Source organism: Odontesthes bonariensis, chromosome 17 (genome assembly GCF_027942865.1).
Source record: "Odontesthes bonariensis isolate fOdoBon6 chromosome 17, fOdoBon6.hap1, whole genome shotgun sequence".
NCBI classification, from domain to species: domain Eukaryota; kingdom Metazoa; phylum Chordata; class Actinopteri; order Atheriniformes; family Atherinopsidae; genus Odontesthes; species Odontesthes bonariensis.
The window spans coordinates 15,358,414-15,384,146 of NC_134522.1; the positions used below are offsets into that span (position 1 = coordinate 15,358,414).

The following is a 25,733-nucleotide window of genomic DNA, read 5'->3' on the forward strand; positions in this document are numbered from 1 at the left end:
TTTAGTTTCGAAACTCTGACTTCGTCCACCCCTACTGATTCTCATTCCTCTCTTGCTGTATCTCTGTCTGGCCTTATTACAGAAAGGCATTCATTTGGGTCAGGCCAGCAGCAATATCTACCCGACTCACAGCGGGAGGGAAACATTCATACCTGCTGAAATTCAGTACACCTTCCAACACACTGTAAACTGAAATGCTTTGGAGGGCAGAGGGACCTCAGAGGTCTATTTTCATCTCAGATTAGTTTTGAATTGGTGAAGAATTGTGGAGGTGAACCACAGACCTGGGGAGAACTTGATATCTGAGATGATGTCCTTGCGGTGATGGAAGGACACCAGGTCCTCCAGGGTGTCTGCGTTCACAATGAGGAAACTGCCATCGTTCAGGCCAACCGCTAAGGCTTTTCCATCGGGGGAAAAGCAGCAGCAACGCCCACCTGCGTAGGAAAAGGTATCTGTTAAATCCCTGAAACCGGCCCACTTCCTGACAGAAAACACACTGATCTGTTAGTGGAACAGTGACTCACCTTTCCTGAGTTTGCGTACAGCCAGCATGCAGTGGCTGGGAGAGAGGTCCCATATGCGCAGGGTTTTGTCATCACTGACGGTGGCACAGAGAGGGAGATGGGGATGAGTGGCCAGGCCCGACACTTCACCCTCCATGTGACCCTGCAGACACATAGAAAAGCGTAAATATTTGATATGCAGTAGCTAACAACAGCTGAACAGACAGTACTTTGTGCACTCTTTCATAATGTTCAGCTTTTCTTTACTGTTTATAGATTCCACATTTCCTGCATTAAAAGGTACATTAATGTAGTTTTTATTAATCTAACATAGTTACCTTGTTATCCTGTTAGATATAAACTGTATAAACAGTCCAGAACCTTTGGCTCTGGTCTCTCATAAATTGTGCTCATCCATCAGAATGTGGATTTAAAGGGCAATCAATAGTTTATTCTGTCTGCCCACAATCAAAGGAGGGTGTGAGAAACTGCGGAACCACTTAACTAAATGAACAATTTCCCCATTGAGTGGCAGTAATTCATCAGAGTTTATGACCATTTCCTGCGTAAATCTGCACTGCTTAGGTTGTATGCTTAAACCTGTTAACCTTCATACAGATATGCATCTACACTATGACTGCTGATTGATTTACAAAGTGAAACATGCTGTTTGGCTCTCAGGTTAAATTTTTGCCAACATAAATATTTCACAGACGCTGTCTCTGGTAAACGTTCCACTTTCTTTCTGGCACACCAAGAGTTTTTAGATCAGTTTACCTTCCAGATAGCCTCTGCTCTTTATTCATTTTGGCACAGTGTAAAAAAAGAAAAAAAGTCTTTACATTAGCTTGGGATAAGTATTTAAAGCTACTACGACGAGAGAATATAAAAAGCTAATGTAATCTTTACTCTCAACACAACACCAGGGAAAACGGCTTTACAACAATCCTCCGAGAATGAAATTCACTGCAACTTCAACCTGCTCAACCAATAAGATGAGCTGCCAAATCCTTGCTCATCCTGTTGGAGAGAAACTAGCATTCAGCACAGAGTCTGATCTAGTGCATTAGTGGATGTGCAACATCATTTCTTGCTCCCACCTGGACCAGCAGAGTGATGGGCCCACTCTTGTCCACTTCCAAAATCTCGCCATTCTTAGTCCCCACCAGGATGTGGCCATGGCCGAGTGATATGGCACGTATGGAGGGATTGTCCTCCAACAGCAGCCCTGCAGAGGTGATGATTTACAGGATGAAGTATGAGGCCTCAGTTTAAAGCAGAAAACAAGAGGCAAGCTTCCTTTCAGTAAAAAGTATTAAGTGTTATAATAGATTTTTTTTTATGTAAATTGAACACACAAATCATCTAAGGACCCTAGATCCAAGAACCTTTACCTTTAGAGCCTGGAGCTAGAACTGCTCTCTTGATGGCGTAGGTCTTGAGGCATCTCTCAAATGTGTCATCCCACAGAGCTACTATACCATCTTTTCCTCCAGTCACAAATCCCTACAGGAGGAAATGTTGTCACAGTTAAAGCTGTAATCATGCTGTATGCTGTAATTATAATTATATCTGTTTGAACATGCCACTGTCGGAGCACATGTAATAACACCCCACACACTGTAAAAAGATGACTCTAATAACTGATCATGACAGAAAACACCAGCTCATGACTTATAATATCTGAGACAGGCATAATTATAGGGAAAATTATCCAAAAATACATTTAGAATAAAAAAACCTGGCTCTGTAACTTACCTTTTCTAGAGCGTGCATGCTGAAAACGGGGCCGTCATGAGCTTTGACAGTCTTCATCAAGAACATGTCCCTCCAGATGCAAATGTCTCCCGTGCAAGTGCCTGAAAACACCATCTCCTCCGACCAGCCATACACAGCACACATCATAGTCTCTGTCTTCCCCATGTTCCCCTTGCGCCCAATTAGACCACCACCTGAAAGAGAAGCAGACAGTGAGATGTGTCACAGCTCAGCCAGAGTTCTGCTTGTTAGAGCCTAATTCAGTCAACATAAAAAGACGGGTCTCACCGGCTTTATGCCAAAACTTCATGTGTTTTACACCAGCAGTGATGAGCTTGTCGGGCAGGTAGGTGTTTATTTTAACAACGAATATCTTGTCCTTGCTTCCTCTGAAAAACAAGCAGCACATCACAAAATATGCTCATAAACATTCAACAAGTATATTTTATATATATTATACTTATATATTTTGTTAATCTTTACTTCTTGGTCTTGAAGGAATTAAGCTTTTATTTTAGCTATTTGTTTTTTAGTTTGTCATAATAATTGTAAAGCATAATATAAATGGAATGAACAACCTGTGTGCTGTTTTTGTGACATTTTTGATCAAAACGGTGACACGATTTGGAGGTTTATGATTTGACCAGAGGCTCAGCTTTTCAGAAAATGCTGTTATGAATGAATAATCTTGTTTAAAAAAATAGAAATTGTTTTTGAACTGTGAAGTGACTGCCTGCAATTTATGGACTAAATCTACTTAGTGTACCATTTTTAATCAAAATGATCAGTTCTATGAGCTGGAATCTTCTTGGTTTGCACACTGCAACATTAAAAGAGAAAACCTACAAGCATAAAAGGTCGCTGATTTAACAATTGAACATATGTTTTCAGTGTTTAAGTGTCACAGTTTTCCTTTCTAATAACTTTAGACAGTACAACTACAGCTTGTGCTTTCTCCATCTTTGTCCTCCTCAGGCTCATCCTGTCATACCCAACCAACTTCAGCCTGCTAAAGGTGAGAGAGTGGCGCTGTGCAAGCTAGCTTTGTCTGGCCCCATCTCCCTCTGCCCACCTCAAGGCACTGCCCACCAGGGTCTGCAAAGGAGATTAGAGCTGCTCCAAGCTGTCCCTGAGCTGCAGTGATCCCATGGCACACAACACGCAGAATAACTACTTACAATACCCTGCTCCAAAGCAGCCAAAGGGGGATTTTCAGCCGAATAGATGAGCATCAGTCTACAAAGCAAAAACAACTATTTTTTTTAGAAACGTTTTTTCCAGTTAGTTACCTCTGGTTTCTCCCAGTTTCCTTATTCAATTATTTGTTCCAATAGTTTGTTGTGAACAAGCCGACACCTCCAGGTGCTTTAAATATATGAGTCTGGTTAGTGTGTCCCATATCTGGCCGCATGTATTATTTACATCCAGTGTCTCTACTGGGCCAGAAAGTCAGACACGCCCTAATACCTTAATCTGGAATGTGGACCTTTAAACCAGATCTGTATTTTGTTGCAAAACGTTTCCTGGTAAAAAAAAAAAATTAAATCTGACATATCAAGTAGCACAGACTTGCCAGGTTAAGATCCTGGTAAATAATTTAAAACTACTCTCCTTAATCATAGATCCACAGCCAAGACCCCAAGGCAAACTCCTACTGAAACCATTCCAACAATTTGGAGGAGCAGCCCTTTAATATAGAGAGTAATTCCCTTTCTTTCCACTCCTCCATCAATCAGCCTTCCACAGCCAAGTGGCTTCACTTTAGCTCTCATCTATAAATGTCCACTCTTAAACTAGCAGTGCTAAACAATCTGTACAATTAACAGAAAGGTTTGTCAAAGCTTTCGGGATGTGTAGGTGGCAACTGCTGTGTGCTGAAAGGCTGACCTACAGCGGTGTCAACATTATAATATAACTATAGTACACCAACCGCATGGCAGAGAGCTTCTCCCCCTTTCTCCAGTCCCAGAGCACAATGGTGTGATTGTCGTCCAGGCCAACCGATGCAAGCCGTTTGCCATCCGCTGTGGAGGTAAAAAAATCATTCAGCACAGCAGAGAGAAACTCAGTCCTTGCTTTGCTTCAGCAAAGTTTTGCTCTCATTAGCAACATGAAAGCATCCTGCTCAGCTTGATCTGCAGCAGGTGATTCGCTGCCATACAGATCACTATCATGCTTCTGTCTGGGGCCAATTAAGGATAGAGAGATGAATGGCTTTACCCCTGTGCTGTCAGACCACTGCGACTCCAAGACAGCGGAGACAGATTTTGCAGAGGTGCTTCTAAATTGGTTGTCTGGTGAATTTACCTGTTTCTTTCATGTGTGATACAAGTTATTTGTTGCCTGTGAAAGCAGGAGGTGTGAATGTATGCTCTGTCTGAGTGTGGGTTTTCACAATGCAGCTTAAAAATAAAGAACATGGCGTGTTACCTGAAAAGTCCAGAGCGCACACCCCAAGCTGGTGAAAACCTTTCAACACGGACATAGGTTTTAATGTTTCCGTGTCCCATATGTGGACTGCGGAATCTCTGCCAACCTGAAGAGACAAGAATATTTTCACAGAATTTGCTAAGTAAACCCACAAGCCTTCTTCCACTAAAAGGTTTTTTCTGACCCCAGAAACCTTGAATCTTGGCAGCTACCTGGCCTGTTGCCACAAAGTCCTTCAGGGGGTGGATAGCCAGACAGAGGATGTCGTCATCGTGGCCCATGTAGAAACGCTGAGTATTCTGTTGTCTGTTGTACACAACCCCGACAGCAGCTACATGGTAGACGATCTCCCCTGTCTGGGTGTAAAACAGGTTGCTCCTGCAGTCGTAACCCCTGTAGCTGCAAATAATTCATCAGAGGGTATGACGTTTTGAATATAAAACTATATGAAGGACTTTGTTGCCTCTTCAAACACATTATGTAACAGGATGCCAGTCACACGAGCTCTTATAGGTAATAAATAAATTCCAAAAAAAGTTGGCACGTTGTGTAAAATGTAAATAAAAACAGAATGCAGTGATTTGCAGATCTCATAAACCAGGCTTTTTATCCACAACAGAACATAGAAAACATATCAAATGTTAAAAATGAGACATTCGAATTTTCATGAAAATTATTATTGAATTCAATCTTCCAGCTGAGTCTTACTTTACAAGCCTTTTGCTATCGCTGTCCCAACTTTTTTGAGACATGCTGCTGCTGAGCTAATAACTCTCCCTGTCTCTCCCTTCATCACTGACAGGCTTTCTATGTTCTATTGTGAAAAAAACATTACATTGCCTTTATTTGAGTCGTATATCTTACAAAATTGGCATGGCTTGGAACAAAGTAGAGTAAATAAAGAAGATTTTGAAATTATTTAATTAAGTTGATCTACCCATGGATGAAGTGCAGCTTAATCCCACTGCCCGGTGCTCGTTCTCTCTTCTTCATGGCCGTAGCTCGATGTTTCTCTTTGCACTGCTCCTTGAGCTGAGGTAGATCTTCTTTATAAACCTGAATGCAAGTGAAAACATATTCGATGCTGCTTAAAATGACATGTGGTTTCTCAGGTGTTGTGTTAGAAGAAAGGAACTTATTTGATTCAATCACAAACCTGCCGTCTATACGTGAGCTGCGTCTCCTGCTCAATTTCTGAGTCCATTTCTGGCACGTCTGACTGGTCAGAGTCTGATTCTTCACTGTTAGAGTCTGCCAAGGTCTCTGCAGGGAGAAACAAGGTTATATCACGGCTCGCCAGTTAAATCCTCCTCTTCCACTTAATCAGACATACACCCTTCTGAGATCACAGAAAAACAAAAAAACACTGCATCCAGCCTCAGTGGGAGTGAGGATAATACTATGACATCTTCTATTTATTAGGCTGTCATGCTTCACGGTGACAACGCTCAAGACAAATGTATAAAAATGCTGATGTAGCACAGGAAAGCCGTGCCAAGACGAGGCAATAAGCAGAGCTGGCAGCTTCAGGCGACTACTCACAAGATCCATTTGGAAAATTAAAAGGAAAGGCAGTTAGTATGTGGTGTAATTTCAGAGAGCACATCTGCACCCCGTCTCTTGAAAAATTACGACTTGGAAATGACAATGCAATTATACTTTCCAAGCTCCATTCACTTTTATTGGTTATGCATTAATTAACGTGATGGCTGTTCCTTTGTAGCACTTTATAGGAATGATAGTTTATTAAAAAAGTACAGGGGGGTATACATTGCTCTCTGGTAGTTTAACACATCAAGTTCATGAGGCTAGTGGGTGCAGAGTCCACATTACGTAACAGGATGCCAGTCACACAAGCTCTTATAGGTAATAAATATATAATGATACATTGCGTCTTTTAAACGATGATTTCAGAATTATTTCAGTACAATAATGACTAGAGTTTAGGAGATACACTTATTTGATGATAGTCGTAGTCGGATATTATTACAAATAGATACCTATAAGTTCTGCACAGTCATTTGATCCAGCAACGAGTCCAGTTTGTACCTGTTTTCTTACATGCCAGTGCAATTCTCATGATTTGAAAATTGTAGGAAATATTTGGGCAACAAGCCAGCAAACATATATATAATTTCTGTGCGTGTTTAAACATTTTAACATGTACATGTTACCGATTCAACCCACAGATAATAAAGTCACTTAAACGTGTAACACTGAGCAGATCCTCAAATGAGCAGCGTTTGCCCCTAAAGGAAAAAAAAACTGCTAAAACACAATCTTCCACTCACCCGAACAGGAAATTGAGTAGACATCAAAAATTCCCCATCAGCATTATTTACTAAAGCCTAATTTGATAATGTTTAGTTGGCAGGAACCACTGATTTAGTGAGATAAGTAATATCAGTAATGTAACTCTGCAATATCTGTAAATTGATTGATCAGACATAAAACAAAAAATGTTCCCCATTACAGTATTTATTAAATAGGGATTAGGTCATCTCACCTTGTGGTGCTATGTGCAGCGCCTCTTTCGACTTTCTTTCAGAAACAAACTTCCACTGGAACACCGAGTGATCTGCACCGCCAATAGTTATGACCCATTGGTAGTCATGTGACCATCTAGCGTTAGTAATGTGAGCTGAATGACCTAGATACTTTTTAAATTTTGCCCCTGAAATCAGGAGAAAAAACATCAGTTAAACAATGCAGAATCATTTCAAAATTCTGAGCTCTCATTTTGGTATTCAATAATTAATTTACCCTTTTTTATACATGGATATCGCATCAGTTTGACTAATCCATAGTCATCAGCAGTGACTAAGACTTGATTGTTAAAGTTGGCGTCAACAGAGTTGATGTCATTTATGTCCGAGTACTTGGGCCATATTCCATTAACCTCAGGGCCCAACACACACGTCCATGAAGCCCACTGAACCAGCTTCAGCTCCTCCCTGTTGGTCACCTCCTTCCCACCTCAACAAAAGACAGAGTTTGCCTCACAAAACAGCTCTTTAAATCCTGAACAGAAGGAACTAAAATCTAAATCTGCTGACAGAGCAGTTGACGGCTTTGCACCTACTTGGCATCCTGTAGAAGAGCCTCCTGCCACTGCCGTCATTGGTCTGGAGGTGTTTGCTGTCCGTGGACCAGTCCATGTGTGTGATGAAACTTGTGGAGCCGATGCACTCGCTCACTTTCTTGTACCTCTGCACCACACCATAGACGTCCACTGAGTTATCATTAGAGCCCACAGCCAAGTGGGCCCCATCAGGGGAGTACTTCAGCTCATGAATGGCCTCCTTCCTGTCCTTGATGTGAACCACCTCTGTCATATCTCTGGAAGGAGGAATGAATGAAGAGCTAAAATGGTCGCCAAGTAAAGGAGCCCTCCATTTCACTGGGCATTTACTTGGGATCGAAATTTCCCACTCGGCTTTTGAATTGCTTGACCCACCTAACTCTTAGAACGGTGAATGAGCCATCCTTCATCCCCAGCGCCAGGTGAATACCATCAGTGCTCACAGCTGCACAGCGGATCGGCTCCTCCATGTTGCAGCGAGCTATCAGTGCATGATCTATAAGGCTCCATATCCTTCAGACGCAGAAAAGCAGGAAAAATGAAGAGGCAAAGCCGTGAAGGAATTCCAAACATTCAGGCAAGGAGCAGTAAAAAAAAGATTTCCGACTACATACACACATTAACAATAGCCTCGTAATTTCAATTTGTTTCTGAAGCAACAAGAGACAATTAGGAACAATTAAACTGACAATTACAAAAAGAGTAAGATATTTATCAATTTAATATACACAGTCTAGTTTTAATAGAAGCCCCATTTCGAAAATATCCTTAAACCTTTGGCTGATATAAAACTACATAATTACATGAAGTAGTCCTGGTGCGAAGGAATGAAACTTCCATAATCAAAAACAAATACAAAAATGTAAGAATGGCTCAATAAATAAATTGAAATGTTGACAAATGCTAAAAATAATGTTTATTCAACTTATTTATGCAATATTTCATGTATATAGTTTGAAATTTGTGAACAAATTAATTTTCAACCATATTCATTTAACTTTGAGTTTTACTTATATATTACATTTTATATATATTATATTCTAATAATACAAATGAACTTATTGTATATATTTACTGTATTTTTCACTTCATTATTTTGTTTTTACATTGAATTAAAATAAAGCCCTCCTCATTAGCATAATAAAGCAGAAATACATACCAAAATGTTCATAAGGTACATGGGGAACAATAAGTATAAATTTACAAAGATGAGTTTAGTAAAGATTATATTTTAAAATGAAAATGAATACATAAATAGATTTAAAATAAATGAATATATTTAGAGAAATTAATAGACAGAAAAATCAAAGAAACAAAACTGAGAAATTAATAAGGTGATAAAGTAATACATATATGAAAATGTGAATGATGTTTTAAAAATCTGATAGCAAAGTAAATAAATAGGTGGATTAAAAAAAAGCTAAATGAATAGGTGAAAATTGAAGTATAATTATAAATTCTGTTCAAATCTCATATGTGAATTATTGAATTGATTAACATTATTCAATTCATTCTAGTAGCACTTATTATCATAATAATCTATTAACTGGGATGAATAGCCCAATTGTTTTGTATGTATTTTCAAATATAGAACAATACGGTTGCCTGTAGTCTCAACAGATGAGCTGTTTGTACTAAACGACCTGAAACTGAAACTTCACCTGACTGAGCGGTCATCACTTCCCGTCATGGCCAGAGGCTTAGTGGGGTGCACAGCCAGCGCCCATAGCTCACCCTCACAGTGACCCTGCATGATGAGGAAGGGCTTGTTGCGATCGTGGACCACCACTTCGAAGATCTCACTGTCCTGTGTACCCACTAGGATGTGATCCCCCCGCCAGCACACGCTGCGCACTGACAGCCCTAATCAAAACACACAGATATCAAAGATCAGGCAAAATCTAAAAATGAAACTAGCAAAAAGCTTGCCAACATAGGACGGACATGTGCTGCTTTTACAGTCATTACAGGAGACACAACAGGGATAATAAAGACGGGAGTGATGATAGCCAACTGCAGGCTAGGACGACGCATGTTTTGAAGCCAATCTGGAACTGAATCTGGGTAATAGTGCTAGAGTAGGATGCAGGATGCATGTGCTGCACACACACAGTGCTGTGCAAAAGGTTCTTAGCCGACATGCAAAACATACAAGAGAAAACTATAAGAACTACAAACATACAGCCAGAGCCTACTAACTGTAGGGTGACAATAGGAGCATAGAGTCCGGCTACAGATTTCTGATCTCAACATCATGGAATCAGTCGGGTATAACACAAAGAGACAGAAGACAGTGAAACAGACTAAATCTACCACAGGAACTGAGTTAAGTTCTCCATGATGCTTGGAACAACCCACCTGCCAAGTACCTTAAAAAACTGTGCACAGGTATAACAATAAATGTAATGCTACTTTGGTAGGGATGTTCACATGAAATATTGATTTGATCAAGTTTTTTACTCCTGCACAACATAGGAACTTGATAATATGCTTCACCTTTTGCACAAGACTGTAAATGAAGGTGAAGTCTGTATATGGTGTAAAAACTGCAACAGAGCTTGGAGTTACTAACAACAAGAGGAAGAGAAGAACAGTATGGGGACTGCTACAAACAGACACGGTTGTTAACTCCTCCCTCAATAACATTACCCACCTCGGCTATTGTCACCTCTAGCTACTGTTAGGTCCAAGATTATAAATAAAGGAGATGGGAGAAATGGACAACAAGAAGGAACATGTTAGTAAGGTGAACATAACTGGTAGAAAGAGTGGCTCTTTTTATCCGGCAGTGTTTGTTCTGCAGAATTATACAACTCTTACAGTGTCTCCGGAGAAGAACAATTTGTCTTGCAGCTTCTCTGTACTCTTGTTAAGGGGAAAAAAAGGGAAGCAGTTTCACATCACCTTTATATCCTTGGTCTGTTTCCCTGAGATCAATGACAGTAATTGGTTTGAAGTTGAGATCCCACAGCCGGACGCAGCCGTCCCGGCCTCCAGTAGCGAAGCCCTCTTCACAAGCATTCATGCTGAAAATCCCTGACTGGAGGAAATGACAGGCTGTCAGTGAGGATCTGGTGAGCAGCGACAGAACCAGTCCCAGCTAGAACCCGCACAGTGCTGCAGCTCAGCCAGCCATTTATTTAACAGGGCTTTAACAATCACAAATCAGCTACTGTGGCCTCACGAAAAGACCAAACTAAGGATCAGGAGTTATGATATTAGCTTTATTATTCTTGGAAAGCTCTACTGGTGGTCTCATTTGTCTTACAGGTACAGGATGTATAAGCAGGCCCCTTGTTGAGGGATCAGAAACATTTGGTGATACAAAAAGCTGCAGTGAATGTACGGTAGTTATTATCCCTTCCCCCATTCGCCTACCCCCTTACCCAGCTGTTGATCCCATAGATATCATTTAATCCTGTGGAGCAAAAGGCTGATCCTTCTCTACTGAGCAGAATCAAATGAAGCAAGCATGTGGGGCTTCTAACCTGGTTAGGTTTTTTTTATATATATACTTTGATCCTTACATATATGTGACAGCATGTCACATATGTCAAAAGAGCATATCAACATATCCAAAGATGTAAACATACCCCATGTGCTCCTTGAACCGTCCTCATCAGGTTGATCCCTTTCCACACGTATATGTCACCATTCAAGGCACCCGAATATGTGACTTCATCCTTGGCGCAGGCAAGGCAGAGAATGGTTTGGAGATCCCCAGTTTTGCCAAAAACGCCACGTTTGGGTGTGAGAGCATTACCGCATAAGCTCCAAAACTGCCAACACAGACAGAAATGGTGAAAGAGGGCTGTGGCTAATAATCCCCTGTGTAATCCTATCCTGAAAGAGTAAACTGACAATTACAGAGAATTTGGAAATGAGCAAAGGTGAATAATAAGGTTGTGTGGGATTTGACACACTCATTTAAACATCATTAGAAACAACACACAAGGACCTTGACAGAATGCAAAGTTAAACTAAATTCAAACGCCCCTTTCCAGTGTATGTGACACTAAGAGCTCTTGCTGGGGGTCAGTGCTGCAACCACCTGATCAGCATGCATAGACACAGACGCACGGATGCATACACGCAGGCTCATTATTTATGAACAAGGTCATTGGGATGCACGGACACGGCTTCGTCTGAGAGCTAAATCCATCTAACACAGGAGAAGAGAGACACTCTGTCGGCATGGAGATGAGATCACAGGGATGAAGCTTGGAGAAGGCGTCTCGAATACTGAAACGCAGCCATCGGCACGTAAAACTGAGACACATTTATCACTGAAAAGCAGCCGGAAAATGACACTTCGGAATGGATAGTAGTTTTTCTAATGGACCTGAAAGGGGATTTATCTCCTCATGAGCTGGCATTACAGATATATGTTGAAAGTTACCTTAATGTAAATATAGGTGTTGGTTTGCTTTTATTTTTTGTTTGTGACAACACAGGAATTTTTGACAAGCGGCTTGAAGGCATCAACAAAATGAACAAATGAGCTCCTTGACAGCACAGCCTGTCACACCCTCGCTAACGTCGATCGCCTTGACTGATCGAGCTGCTGCGTGCTAACGGAGGGGACGATTATCAGAGAGAGGCATCACAAGCACAGATACAGCCCTGCCATCAAGCATCTAAAGGCTTGTTTCCTTCACCTTAACAGAACTTATCTAATCCACAGCTCCTCACTGACACTGTGTGACTATCTGCATGTTCTGTTTGAGCTTGCATGTGGGGGCGGTGCTCAAGGTCAGAGAGGTAAGATTATAGGAGAGTGTGAGTTATTTGGGAAGGTCTACTTGCAGGTGGACGTGTGTAACGTGCAGGTTTGCTGTCAGGGTGGTTTTCGCCTGTTGCAGAAACAGTGGGGATGGATGCAGCGTGACTACACAGCCATTCCTGCCCACAACTGATAAGACAGTGAGGCACGAGCACTGGCTAATCCGTTCGCTGTTGAATTACGGAGAGGAGACGGGGATGCTTGAGGGGTTTGGGCACATACAACAAAACAGTTGAGAAGCAAATTCAAGCCCTGGTTACCAGTGCCACTTTCTCTAAATAACCCTTTTAATTCCTTTAGCATCCCCTAGATATTAGCTGACACAGTGGCCATAACAGGATAAGTGGTCATTAGCTCAGTAACCTTTTTCACAACTCAAAGAAAGACCTTTGAAATGTAATTATCACACATAGTGCTGTTGCACATCAGCTACTGTGCGACAGCTTGCACGCCAAGGGACAACAATGACCCTGAATGTTGTCAGACTGCTAACTGCTGCACCTGTAGACTGCTGCACCCCTCTACACGGGGTTGGTAGGTTTGCTGGAAATAGACGACCTTCAGGCAGTTTTCAACCATCCACACGGCGTCAAACTCAGCTCAGCTCTGTGGCACATCGGCAAATATCCCTTTACATTCTTACTAATCATTTCCAAAAAACATTCATACAGTTTAAGTTTGCAAGATATATTTTTTTCTTCTCCCCGAAGCACATAAACTTGTCTCCAGTAATTGTTAAGCAATATCAAACTTCACTGATAGTCTCCATCCACCACAATTACCATCAAGCACTTCGTGTTTTTATTTGATGAAGTGAGGAAGCAATGTTGGATCATATTTTGACCACCATCGCTGATAAATCTAAGTGACATGACTGGCAGAAATCATATCCATAAACAATGTTTTTTAATCTTATTCACGTTGCCTTCATCTTTACATTATACTTTAATTCAAAAATTGAGTGATTCAATTCACGTTTTTCACACATTTATTAATGATTTTATAGAGTAAACACATTTATAATGCTCCCCCTCTACAAGAACATCTTTCCCTGCCTCTGCTCTGTTAAAGGTAACAGTGCCTGTGAGCGCCTGCAACTTTCTCTCTGAGTGATCATCCCAAATGTAAAAAACCACTGCACAGACAGAGCAACAGTGTCAAAATGCTTTGATAGTGACCACAGGTCATGGTCCGAATGGGCCCCTATTCAGTCAGAAAATCAGACCTGTTTCACCATCTGACAAAAGCAACAGAAAAACAAGTGAACAAGAGCAGCTTTACTGGGAATTTAGCTGCATTAATATACCAGCTGAAGTCACCATTGTAGAGCCATGGATCACATCCTTAAATTACATCTGCACTGCTGCAGTGGATTACTGTGCAAAATAACATGCATTTAATGAAAAAGCTATGCTAAGATCCAGAAAATTGAATACCACTGACTGTCAGTTACATTGAATAAAATCACTTCTCTGTACATTGTTGGAAACATTCAACAACATATCGACACCGGTCAAATCGTGTTCAAAAAGTTTCAAAGCAAAATGTTGCCAAAGTCAGCGTGAGCCTATTTCTTTTTCTGAGCTCCCTTAGCAAACACAAAACAGCATCACTGAACAAGACAAGGCAGAGAGCAGCTTACTCCTCCAGATCAGCTTCTGCCTCACTGCATTTTTAAATTAGGCCCAATTACATTTTTAGCCCTTTTTGTAGAGTAATGACACCCCCTGTTATAAAATGACATTCAGGCTGAAATTGTTTTTACTTGTTTCAGATTCTACATTAACATTTAGTGTACATGAACGTCCTGAAAAATGTCTCTCAACTTGTGGTTAAAGATTGACCTATTTCTAAATGACAGGTGAACATTGGCAGTTTTAATGGCAAATCAACAGATGAATTTACTTCTACAGACCTTAAATAATAGAGCAAAGAGAGTTTACAATTTGGGTGACTGGGCATTACGGGGGCTAGTGGTACCGCAGCCCTTAACTAATGAGCAAAAAGTCAGATAGTCAGGAGATAATGAATAGATGCCGTATATGTGTGTGTGTGTGTGTGTGTGTGTGAGTGTGTGTGTGTGAGTGTTGGGTGGCAGAAGAAGAGCAAACTAAGGTCTTATTTGTCACGATCAAATCAAAACACAAACCGTTATGAGGATCTGTGTAAGGAAGAAAGTGTCCTCGTCATAAAGGTTGTGTTTTCCTCAGCCTGCGAGTGAGTGGATTACTGGAGCTAAATCTCCTGCATGCTCTGAGTGCTATAATCGCTGAGCGAGCACAGGCCAGGGGAGCAGATATCACATGGTCTGCATGGTGAAGGCTGGGGAATTATGTGGGACAACTGCTGGATTGCCTTGGCATCACAAAACCAGAATGGATGAAAGGAGGATGGGAAGAAGAGGAGAAGGGGAAGGACTGAGCGATTCAGCAGACACTGGGGGTGGGGTGCAGCTACTGGAGGGGATTTCTGCATCACGGCAGTGGGGGAAAAGTTCAGGGCGGGGACTTACTACGAGAGGGGAGGCAGGTCAAGCTGGATTGAGATAAGGGAGTCATCAGTGAGAATGTCGGACCACTGAGAAATAAGTGCAGTAGTCTTCCCTGTATGCATCAAACCCATTTGAGCATGCCACTCTGTTTAGCCTTGCAGAGCCAGGAGGCACATTTCTCATCTGAGTACGATTCATTCTTTTCCCAATGTTCTGGAAGTAATCCACTTTGGTCCTGAGCACAACTACATATCCCTGCATTATCTCATTGAAGATATATGTTCACCACTTTTGTGTGAAGAGGAGTGATATGGGCCGGAAAGGGAAGTGGCCACAGCTGCGGTTTGCATTGTAGAGGGTTTTCAAAAGCTGAATGAAGAGAAGTGAAAGGGAGGGGGACGGGCAGACGGGCACAGTCATGGTCCCCCATGAAAAGAGAACTTTTTTTTTTCTCTGCAAATTTGAGGAGAGAGACTCTGAGTCATTGCCTGTCCTACTTATGCTAAGTGCTTAATAACCATGGACCCTGGAATAAAGTGAATTTGCATAAATCTATTTCAAGACTTTGAAATGACTGTGAAGACAAAGCGGAGAAGGAAGCAAGAAAAGGAGACACAGCCACCAGTTTCACTGCAAGTAAAAGGAAATAGCTGTACCTTGATGTGTTTGACACCACAGCTTACAAGCTTGCTGGGCTGGTACAAATCCCACGATATGTCAAATATCTGTCAGGGGAAACACAAAATGTATTAGACACTGGTATTACAGGAGCACAACACAATACCCCAAATTTACACCTGAAGTCTGGACTTTTAATAATTAGATTGGTTGCAAAAGGATGAGCTGAAAAGTGTGTTTCCATACTGCCTGTGTGTGGGCGGAATTAGAAAACAACAATTGCCTGTATTTCATCTTTTTAAAATTCCTTTTCATTAGCCGAGCACCCTCTCAGACAGGCTCTGGAAAGCTCACAATCAATCAGGCCTAACTTGTTTATGTCCCCATCGGGCTGGCACTCCATCCTGCGTTTATAGCTAATTGAGGCGGTCGATACTGAGCTTGTGACGAAGACAGGGGAGGATAAAAGTCTTTACCCTGTCTGTATGACCGGGAGCAGCTGCCAGAACCTTCCCTCTCCTCCAGTCCCACACACAGATTGTGTTTTTCGAGTCCAAGCCAACAGACACCAAACACTGCAAAAAGAGCAAAAACAAACGTATAAGAAATGGAACAGACAGCTTTCTTACATTTATCACTGAAAACTTAGCTACTTCCACTACAGCATGGTAGGCCTCAATGAAATGCTAATAATGGCTACAGTGCAGAAGAGAACAGTTGTCCAGCCCCTGGCACTTCCAGTGAGCATATCTGAGTGCTTTTGCTGGAGGAGCCACCTATAGCTGACTGACTGAGTAGGCAGCATTAGCAGCAGTGGAGCAGAAGAGAAGAGAGCAGCATGAAAATCATGAAAATCTTGCTTACATGCAGCTTGCTTTGCATGTTTAAAGATGCCCTTTTTGATCCGGCGCGGAATCAATGTTCGGCTATTTATAGAAAAGTCTGGTTAGGCATTTGTACAGTTTTAACTTGTATTTAAAGGTCTCTGCTAATGATAAGCAAAGAGGTGATGATGGGTCAGTGGCATGGCTCTAAGGATGGTCTGTCAACGGATTCATATGGTCAGCGAGAGGATGGTTTGCCATTAAATTTCTTGAAATTTATGGTTTCCAGAGGACAAATTCTTATGACTTGGGTGTCCACTGGAGCTATCATGAGGTTCACATTATTATTTTTGATGAAATGTCATGAAAAAAATTACACAGACTGCAATGAAACACACATTCACGTTCCTCCGGTAACTTGGTGAATCCTGAGGAAAAGTGTCACTTTGGGAAAAACATTAAATTATTAAAGTAGTTTGTTTTAGCCTGTTGACAGGCTTTAGAAAAATGAAGCCAATAACTGGTGACTGGCCAACCATAGTCTTTACAGAGATAGGTTTTCCTCTTGGCTGATAAGCAAGTGCAGATACTTCAGATGGCAAGAAGCCTGTTTCATTCGTGGGAAATCTTGCTATTTTGCCAATATTTGTCAATTACTATTTTAGCACTGGCAAAAACAACATGTCTATAATTTCTGTTCCCTAAAGGAGAAGAATGAGGTTTTACAACACATGTAACAACTTTTCTTAGGACTCAGACAGTGGGGGACCATGTTATGTAGATTTCCCCAGTACTTTCTCCGCAAACAAGATCCAGGTTGAGTGCCAAACCTGGCAAAAAGTCCACAAGACTAAGCCTTTGTCAACACTCTCCTGCCGTGGATGATTCCCAGACAGATGGGACTCTGTGCTGTTTTTTGTTGTAGAAAAAGAAATTCCATCCAAGAGTACAGAAGTAACCAACAGACTTCATTGCTTGCCTATGCTTTGTTCTAACAGCGATACACAATAACTGCTGATAAGAACAAAATCTTTAAATCAGCGCTCTGTGGGCCAACTGTGGGAGCAATGACTAACACAAACTGGGGAAGTTCAATTGAACAGTAACATTCAAGTGGAACAGAATTAACTGGCAGTAATTGGCTGAGGTCAGCTGAGGTGCTCCAAGAAAGGTGACGAGCACAAGAACTGAGGGATGACTGTGATGGGAGATGGGAGACTGCAGGTCATCACCGGGTACCCGCCATCTGTCTTAAGTCAGGACATGATGTCTCATACCAAAAAGTAAGAAGAATAACAGAAAAAAAGTCTGACACCAAATAAAATATGACACTCTAATATTAGCATTGTGCTGAGAAGGAGAAAACTTTGGGATTGAAACTTCTTAGTTGGATTCTGAGCTTGCCATTCTTCTACTGGATTAAATAAATAAAAAAAAGAGTACACTATGGCTACATGGGCTTCTGATATACAGTCTATGACTCTTACGTTTTTTTCACATATTGGCATTCTCCAGCTTTAAAGTTCCCTCTAGCAGCAAAGTTGACTACATCAATGTGAAATCCAGCTAGAGCCAGCTTCAAACCTTTGCTGGGTTAAACGGATTTTGCTGTGCCAGCCTGCTTGAGCTAGTTTAACCGATGGCCAGCTACCATCTGTCCAAAGTCAGCTCACGCTGGTCAAACTGGTCACCAGCTTACAGCTGAAGGTGGACTTTTGAGTAGAGTTTGGATCGTGACAAGAATATCTGCAAAGCTAACGACACTATGAAGAACTTATTAGCAAATATTGGCATGCTGGGATGGTTAATTTGGCATATCTGCTTTGCAATAAATCAGCATATTGATATTTATGCTGTAAGCATTCCAGCAAGCTGATGTTAGTGTGGCTGCAAGCTTCACTGTGTCTTGTTGAGGGCTAATTGGAGTTTCATGTGGAAATGATTTGTGCAGTCATGTAACTGCATCTAAAATGTAACCTCGGCCACAGTACAATGTGGCATGTAAAATACTGGATAATATACTGAGAACAAGAATAAAATGAAAGAAAGGACATGACTTCTTGTACCATTTGCACTGGACAACACAACTGCAGCTTATACTAATATATATATATTATCCACACGAGATGTCTCAAACATGAGTGTATCTTTTTTGATGTTGTCTTAATGGGTGGACAGGATAATGGCACCAGGGATTCCTCTGGATTGTCTGAGCTCAGCTCTGACTTCCTCTGATCCAGGAAGGGAAGAGCCGCTAAACACTGTCACATTCCATCTAAATCCCTAGCTCACAACCCGAGCAGGAAAATAGCAAAGGGTCATGTCCATGTCTCTTAATAAAAAATATAGGATGAAAACCTCCACTCTGAAAGCTCCCATGGGAGGGAGAGAGAGACACGCAAAGATAAAAAGAGAGTAATTGTTCCATAAAGTATGGATTTTCAGAGTCTAAAGTGAGCATTAGGTGGAGACTGCAGTGTATAAACATTAACCAGTACAAATCTACAAAGAGCTGGCTAAAGAAAAAAAAAATATGGAAAAATGAATAAGGATGCACATTGAACGTGTCTGTGGTTAAGTGATAATCTGTATTCATTGCCTCAATGTGTTTTGCTGCATCATTTTTTTATAACATGCAATAGTATCGAATGAAAGCCACAGCTTAAAGTTTTCCAGTGAAATCTTCAAATCAGAGTGTTTCTGTGTGCAGCTTTTTGGCTGATATTGCTGCAATACCTGCAGCACTCAGAGCCTCATATCGACCAGTGAGCTGCAGAAAAGCCAATAGGTCTTGAGTGCTGCTATCCTGCTTAGTGGGAACTGGTTACACTTTAAGCTTTGTCTGGAAAAACCAGTGCCTTTTATTTATACTTGTATATTTTATTCCTGACATTCAAAACTGGCTTTGTTGCCCCACAGCTGTACCTGTCCCTCAAGGTCGAAGGCCAGGCAGGCGATGCCATGTGTGTGCACGTCCTTGAGGATGGACACAGTCTGCACAGTGTAGGAGTCCCAGACGCAGATGTAAGGCTCCTTGCCCACCTGTCCGGTGGCCACCAACACACGCTCCGGATGTAGTGCGAGACTGTGAAGAAACAGAGAGGGGAAGGAAGAAACATTTCTAATAAGTTTTGCTGTTTGCGTGCTTGCATGCGTGTGCTGAGAGGAGAAGAGGGATTCACCCTCCCAGCAGAAACCACTGGGATGAAATGAACACATTAAGCCTGCGCTGGATCTGAACATGGAAGCAGAGAGGCAGCTTGATGAGGTGACATGGTTCAATTAACTCAGTCATGCTAAAATATACACGCAGCCTGCTTCATTCATGCCCACAGGGGGTTAGAAGAGTATAAAAAGCAGTACTAGTGAGTATGTGAATCTCATCCTCCTCCTTTTTTGTTCTTTTTTTCAGTATCCCGTGAACTATTCTCTGCCCCTTTTACCTTTTCTAATTCAACTGGGGGTTCCTCCCATCACCAGCCATATGTTTGTAACACTGTTACATAATCCCTTCCTCCCCTCCATTCGAACCTTCCCCCACCCACAAGCATTCCCACTCGACAGCTGAGCAACAGCCTGCTGTATCAAGCTGTCATTCCCTCCTTCTACTCCACCCATCCTCTCAGCAGATCCCAGTCACGTTCACCAGGCGATTCTTCCAGCCTTGTCCTGGCCTATATATCTCATGCCACCACAGAGCTCCCTTAATTATGATCAAAATGGCTGTTTAAGCAGCTACTCTCCACAATTGCTAATCCAGACACGTCTTTGGACCGCAGGTCAGAAAGGCCTCATGGGCTGAGAAGCATCAACCTGCTGCATCTGACATACTCACCACAAACTCTGTCACACTTTTACTTCAATTAGTTGCTCCTTAGCATTTCTATTGTGAATATTTCTGCAGCTGAAATGTGTCTCTGAAGGCTGAGGTAGGAAAGAAGTGACAGTGCTGATCTTTGTCCTCCCACAAGAGTCCCTGTTGTGTTTTTCTCTCATCGTCACCTCTACTTCGCCACATTCTTTGTTGAACCTCTTTCCAACCAGGCACTTTTTTCATCTTACTTTTTATGACTTATATAATCAGAGCAACGATACTAAAAATAGCTTTCAGAGGAACACTTTGAGATGCAGATAGACGAAGCAGAGAAAAACACTTCACTGTGAGCAGGTACTGCACAACAAATCCGCCTTGTTTAACAGTGGAGCAACATAAAAAATTATCACTGAGGAGCAAAACCTAAGCAACTTTGGATTTGGACTTTCACATATCCCATTATGTTTTAAAATCCTTAGTGTTACTTTTTGTAAAACATATGCAGTCTTCGAGTCAGCTACATGATAATTGTTTCCTTTACATTTCTTCATCTGAGGAGCTTTGCTAAATGCCATCACTAATGATTTAGCCTGTAGCACATTGCCACAGTTTCTGTGTTTGATGTAGGCTACGGCTGTTTGGATGTCCTCCATCTGCCAAACGCTGTAGTGCAAAACTAGCTACGGCAATTACTGCTGCAATTAAACAGCATGTTTTCATGTAGATTTGAAGCAAACAAACGCCCTCGGGAGTTGATTTCTCAAGGTGAAGATACAAAGACGCTGCACAGGAGGAGTCAAAGCACAGCTCAGCAGGCTCCTTTCAGGAGTGCGAATTTAAAGAAAACACATTTATTTCTGACCCTCCAGAGGAGACACGGAAAGGACAAATAGGCTTAATGACAGATTACTATGTTATGGTGAGCCCCTGAGACACATTCTCCAGTTTTCTTATCCTGCTTCTACCCAGAGTGGATTCAAGAGAACCCGGGGATTACCACATTTCAGAAGCGCTATACAGTTAGGAATATTTCCCAGGCTATTTTAAAGTGTTTTTAATCTGGCTTCCAGGTCCAAAAACCAAAAATAGTATAGCTAAGGTGAGCAGTTGTACTCATGTTGATTAGATTTGAAACAGAAAGCAGGAGGGATCAAAGAGTGGTGAAACAGGTAAAGATGCTCTTACAGGGTATTATCTCGGGTTTAGACATTGTTTAGTCATTCATAAAATCTTAATCTGTGATTCTGGAAGATTAGATTTCAACTGTTAACTGATTAGTCAACTGACAGAAAATAAAACAACTATTTTAAGGAAAAGCACCTAGAGAGTGAAGTCCTCTGCCAAAGCCAAAGTTGCCCTTTTAAAGACGGTGATACAAACCAGAACCAAGATATAATGGTCTCTTACTACACTCACGGTCTGCTACTCCACCAAGTCTTATGAAATTCAAGAAGGTAATGTCTGTGTAATTTTGACAAACAAATGCGATGTAAGTAATCGGTCATTTTTCAAGAATAAATTCACATTTCATACTGGTTGAAGCTTCTAAAACTTTTATGACTTACATCTTTCTGTTGTTTCATTTCTCTGTTTATATCATTAATGGATATCTTTGGGGTTCGGGCCGGACCAAGCAATCAATTTGATTGTACCACTTTGGTTTCTGGGAATATCCTCGGGGATGATTTATCAAGTTAATTATCGAACATTGTATAAGAAGAATAACCAATAAATCAATAATGAGAATGACTTTTTGCCTCAGTGTTGAGGACACATGCACATCCCTAGTGTGCTATTTATCTCTGCTATATATCTGATTTAATAATAATAATGTCAATGTATTTGTTTAACATTGTGTGAATATTCTGTCATCATCAGGTAACTCCTACTCCTCCAATAATAATTAAGGGTTTGGCATCGATTAAATTTTGGCTGTTTCTAGAGAGGGTGAAGTACAGCATGCGCAGCCATTTTCACCTTGTTTTTGTAAAAAATTCAAAACACCAGCTAAAACTGCCTTTTAAAAAAAAAAAAAAAAACACTGACACCAGTGCTGAATTAAGCCATTCTGCCACAGTGAGAAAATAAACTCTGGAGGATCCTAATTGAGTAAGACAGATGTGCTCTTTGGAGACTGGTTTTCTTTTAGTGGCTTGGTAGCATCTCACTGCAGTTATATGAGCACAGGCATTGTGGTTATGATGGGTCCTTTGGAATATCCCTATCACGAGTTGCACAAATATACATCTAATCCAAGCACTATACTGGTTTTGAAAAACCTCAACATGCCACCTGGAGTACCATAATAGAAACGATGATACTATGATATGATAGGAAGAAACGTAGTGAGAAATAAAGACACAAGTGTACATAGAGGATGAGAAATGTGACTACAGATATTACCATATATACACAGATATGAATCACCAGGTTTCTTGTGTTACACACAAAACATTTATGCTCAACTAAAATCAGAGGTAGTTTTCTGTGTATAAACACAGTCACTGACAAGGTGACCCAAGACATCATCATCATGAAATGTGTGTACAGGTATGGAGTGAGCAGTCTAATCAGAGACAATAAAGGTTATGAGTATGATGGTGTTCTTTTACAATCTCAGGTTTTCCTTGTGTTTCTGGATTAAAGTTTCAGGATGGCAGGAAAGGAACACAGAAGTATAATGACCGAATACAGAATCGGATGACACACAGCAGGACTCTGCAGGGAAGAGAGCTAAAAGGACAATGTTTAGGGAAGAAGATAACACTTTAAACAATGGAAGATTAAATAAAAGGATATGTGAATCATGTATTTAGCCGACTTTAGGGCCGACGTCTGCCTCTCACAGTCCTAGTACACCTGACTCATCTCTGTCACATGCAAGGATTTAATAAGAAATAAATCAACAAAATATGTTGACACATTTAAAGGGCACGGCTGTGAGTTTTATACTTTGACTTGTACAAAATTTCTCATAACTAGCTAAGAGTGAACCTATGAGTCTCTCAGAGAACCTGACACAACTCTGCAGCAGCACTGACAGAAATGTATTCACAGCATCGCTGCAAACTCACTGAAACAAGACCAGTCTTAGTCTGGCAGCTATAATCTATAACGCTGGCTGTGGTCCATGATAAAGTTTAAAAGATTCCTGTAACACATTCATGTAACATCCATAACACCTTCTACGTAACTTTCACTCTGAAAATCAAGAAAAAAAACAAACATGAATCAGCTCATTTATAAAATAAGATCAAAAAATATCCTGATATCAAAAGACCAAATTGTTTATCAGGAGTGTGATACAATTTGGATATAAAGGGAGCCTCATAATGCACCCGAATGTGGAATGAACAGTAACATCATTCTTTGCTGAACATTAAAAAAAAAGTAGCATTTTAACTTGATGCTTCTTTTAAAATGTAACCAATAACAACAAATACATATAACATTGTATACTCAGGAATATCTATTAAATAAGTAAAGGAGACAAACATCCTCTGATCACTGAGCTTTGGCACTCAGCTTTACTAGCTTCACAAGGCAGAAAAAGGGGGGCATAAATCTTCAAAGACTGAACCCATGAAACACTGACTAAACAGAGAAGGCTGGCCCACTTCTGTAGTCCTACCACAGCATCCTCCCACACTTTTGTGAATTTTAATTCACAAATAAAATACATAAACAGGCCTCCCTCTGCACTATGAGACTATATTACTTTATACTTAAATTTATATATATATATTATTTATTAGCATCGTTAATATCATTATTACTATTATTACTATTTTCATTACTATTACTAGTGTACTATTATTATTATTGCTGTTGTTACTATTATTATTGCTGTTGTTATTATTATTATTATTATACGGGTGCTGGTGTTGGGTGTTTTCCATTTTTGTTTCTTTTGTACATTTCTGTATATAACAGTGCTGAGTGTGAGTGAGATGGAGATTTCAATTTCCCTGAGGGAACCTCCCAAAGGGATTAATAAAGTTGTCTATCTATCTATCTATGTATCTATCTATCTATCTATCTATCTATCTATCTATCTATCTATCTATCTATCTATCTATCTATCTATCTATCTATCTAGCTATCTAGCTATGATTTGCCATATTTGAGGGGAAACTCAGAGGACTCAACATGTTTTTTTTCTTTTAATTGATGCACCAGTCTTGTGTGTATGGTACCCGGTTCTGCATGTCAGTATGATTGCAGAGAGAAGACACTAAAACTCTGCTCACTGAGTAGAATTTTCGCAGCAGCTTTAGGTTATTTGAATTTCTAACTGGAATAAAAGCCGGCTGGGTACAAAAGCAAATCTGAGAAAAGAACAGCAAACAACAGTTTTTACAACTCACATTACAAGTGTGCCCCCAAGTAAGAAAGTCATTAAGGCTACGTGTTGAATTATATTTCTTCAAAAGCTTCACTAATGCATACAAACGCCAGCTGTACAAACGCTGTGCTGTGGACACTTCGAGCTCTCATTCACATGGAAACCAGTCTATCAGTTCTTCTACATCTGACTGGGAGACTTGTTATGAGAGGCTGCAGAGTGTATAAATTCAACGAGGGGAATCCAGGGCAGCAATTAACTCATAAAGTAAGACAAACCTTAAAAGTAGCTGAAAATCTAAATAAGACTGCCACCAAAATAGACCAAGTAAAAGAAAAAATAAGAGCAGCATAAAGGCTTGAAATGTAAATCTCTACCTGATAGGACCTTATCTTTTTCTCATGAGTGCTCAGTCAATGCTGGATCTCTAGAGAATCTACAGAGAATCCCTCCGGGTTGTAACACTGAAGTCAAAGACTCAGTGCAATGCACTGAGATTTTACTTAACTGTTGTTTAATGTGTCAACTAATCAAGACAGTTCAAGGGATCTGCATAGCTGATACATTATATATGTTCATTTTACTACAGATGGGTGACAAAGTAAAGGGAAAGCCTGAACTCTTGACCCTTGCAGTGAGGGGATCCATTGTTTCCATCATAACGAGAGGGATATTCTGCTTGGCATGATTCTGGAAATCTTTAGAAAAATCAAATCAGTTTTGTTCTATGACAATAACTTCTTTCCTGATGGAAGATGGCAAGTGTCCCAACCTCGTGGGGCATGGGAGGTTCAATGAATGGTCTGAAGACAAGGAAAATTATGGGAATCATATGCCAAGCTTTAGGAGTCACGAGAGATTAACAAAGTAAAACATCTATAAGAGATTTTGGACTGACTTGTAAGACTCTACATCATAAAATAAACAAACAAATAAGGGAATATCTATTTAAAGTATGAGATTCAGACACGTGTGTGATTGATGTCAAGATGCACTGAAGCTGTTATGGTGAAACATTGACGCCATTAATGTCTGTTTTTCCTCAAAATTGTCACGGGTCAAAAAAAGCATGTGACAATGAC

General features: G+C 40.7%; 1 protein-coding gene across 1 annotated transcript in view; it reads right to left on the reverse strand.

The window, feature by feature from the left end:
* The window catches only part of eml5 (EMAP like 5), a 38,056-nt gene that overhangs the window by 10,845 nt on the left and 1,478 nt on the right, over nt 1-25,733 (reverse strand). Inside the window, exons 2-22 of the mRNA XM_075447668.1 lie at nt 19,418-19,577; nt 16,145-16,243; nt 15,707-15,775; nt 11,370-11,555; nt 10,681-10,816; nt 9,438-9,639; nt 8,152-8,289; nt 7,777-8,033; nt 7,458-7,670; nt 7,201-7,368; nt 5,851-5,957; nt 5,632-5,750; nt 4,907-5,093; nt 4,695-4,800; nt 4,195-4,288; nt 2,553-2,653; nt 2,265-2,458; nt 1,901-2,012; nt 1,607-1,734; nt 528-669; nt 285-437 (exon numbers count right to left, since the gene is read on the reverse strand). Of these exons, the coding sequence (XP_075303783.1) occupies nt 285-437; nt 528-669; nt 1,607-1,734; nt 1,901-2,012; nt 2,265-2,458; nt 2,553-2,653; nt 4,195-4,288; nt 4,695-4,800; nt 4,907-5,093; nt 5,632-5,750; nt 5,851-5,957; nt 7,201-7,368; nt 7,458-7,670; nt 7,777-8,033; nt 8,152-8,289; nt 9,438-9,639; nt 10,681-10,816; nt 11,370-11,555; nt 15,707-15,775; nt 16,145-16,243; nt 19,418-19,577 (3,071 nt within the window). The remainder of the gene's footprint in view (nt 1-284; nt 438-527; nt 670-1,606; nt 1,735-1,900; nt 2,013-2,264; nt 2,459-2,552; nt 2,654-4,194; nt 4,289-4,694; nt 4,801-4,906; nt 5,094-5,631; nt 5,751-5,850; nt 5,958-7,200; nt 7,369-7,457; nt 7,671-7,776; nt 8,034-8,151; nt 8,290-9,437; nt 9,640-10,680; nt 10,817-11,369; nt 11,556-15,706; nt 15,776-16,144; nt 16,244-19,417; nt 19,578-25,733) is intronic.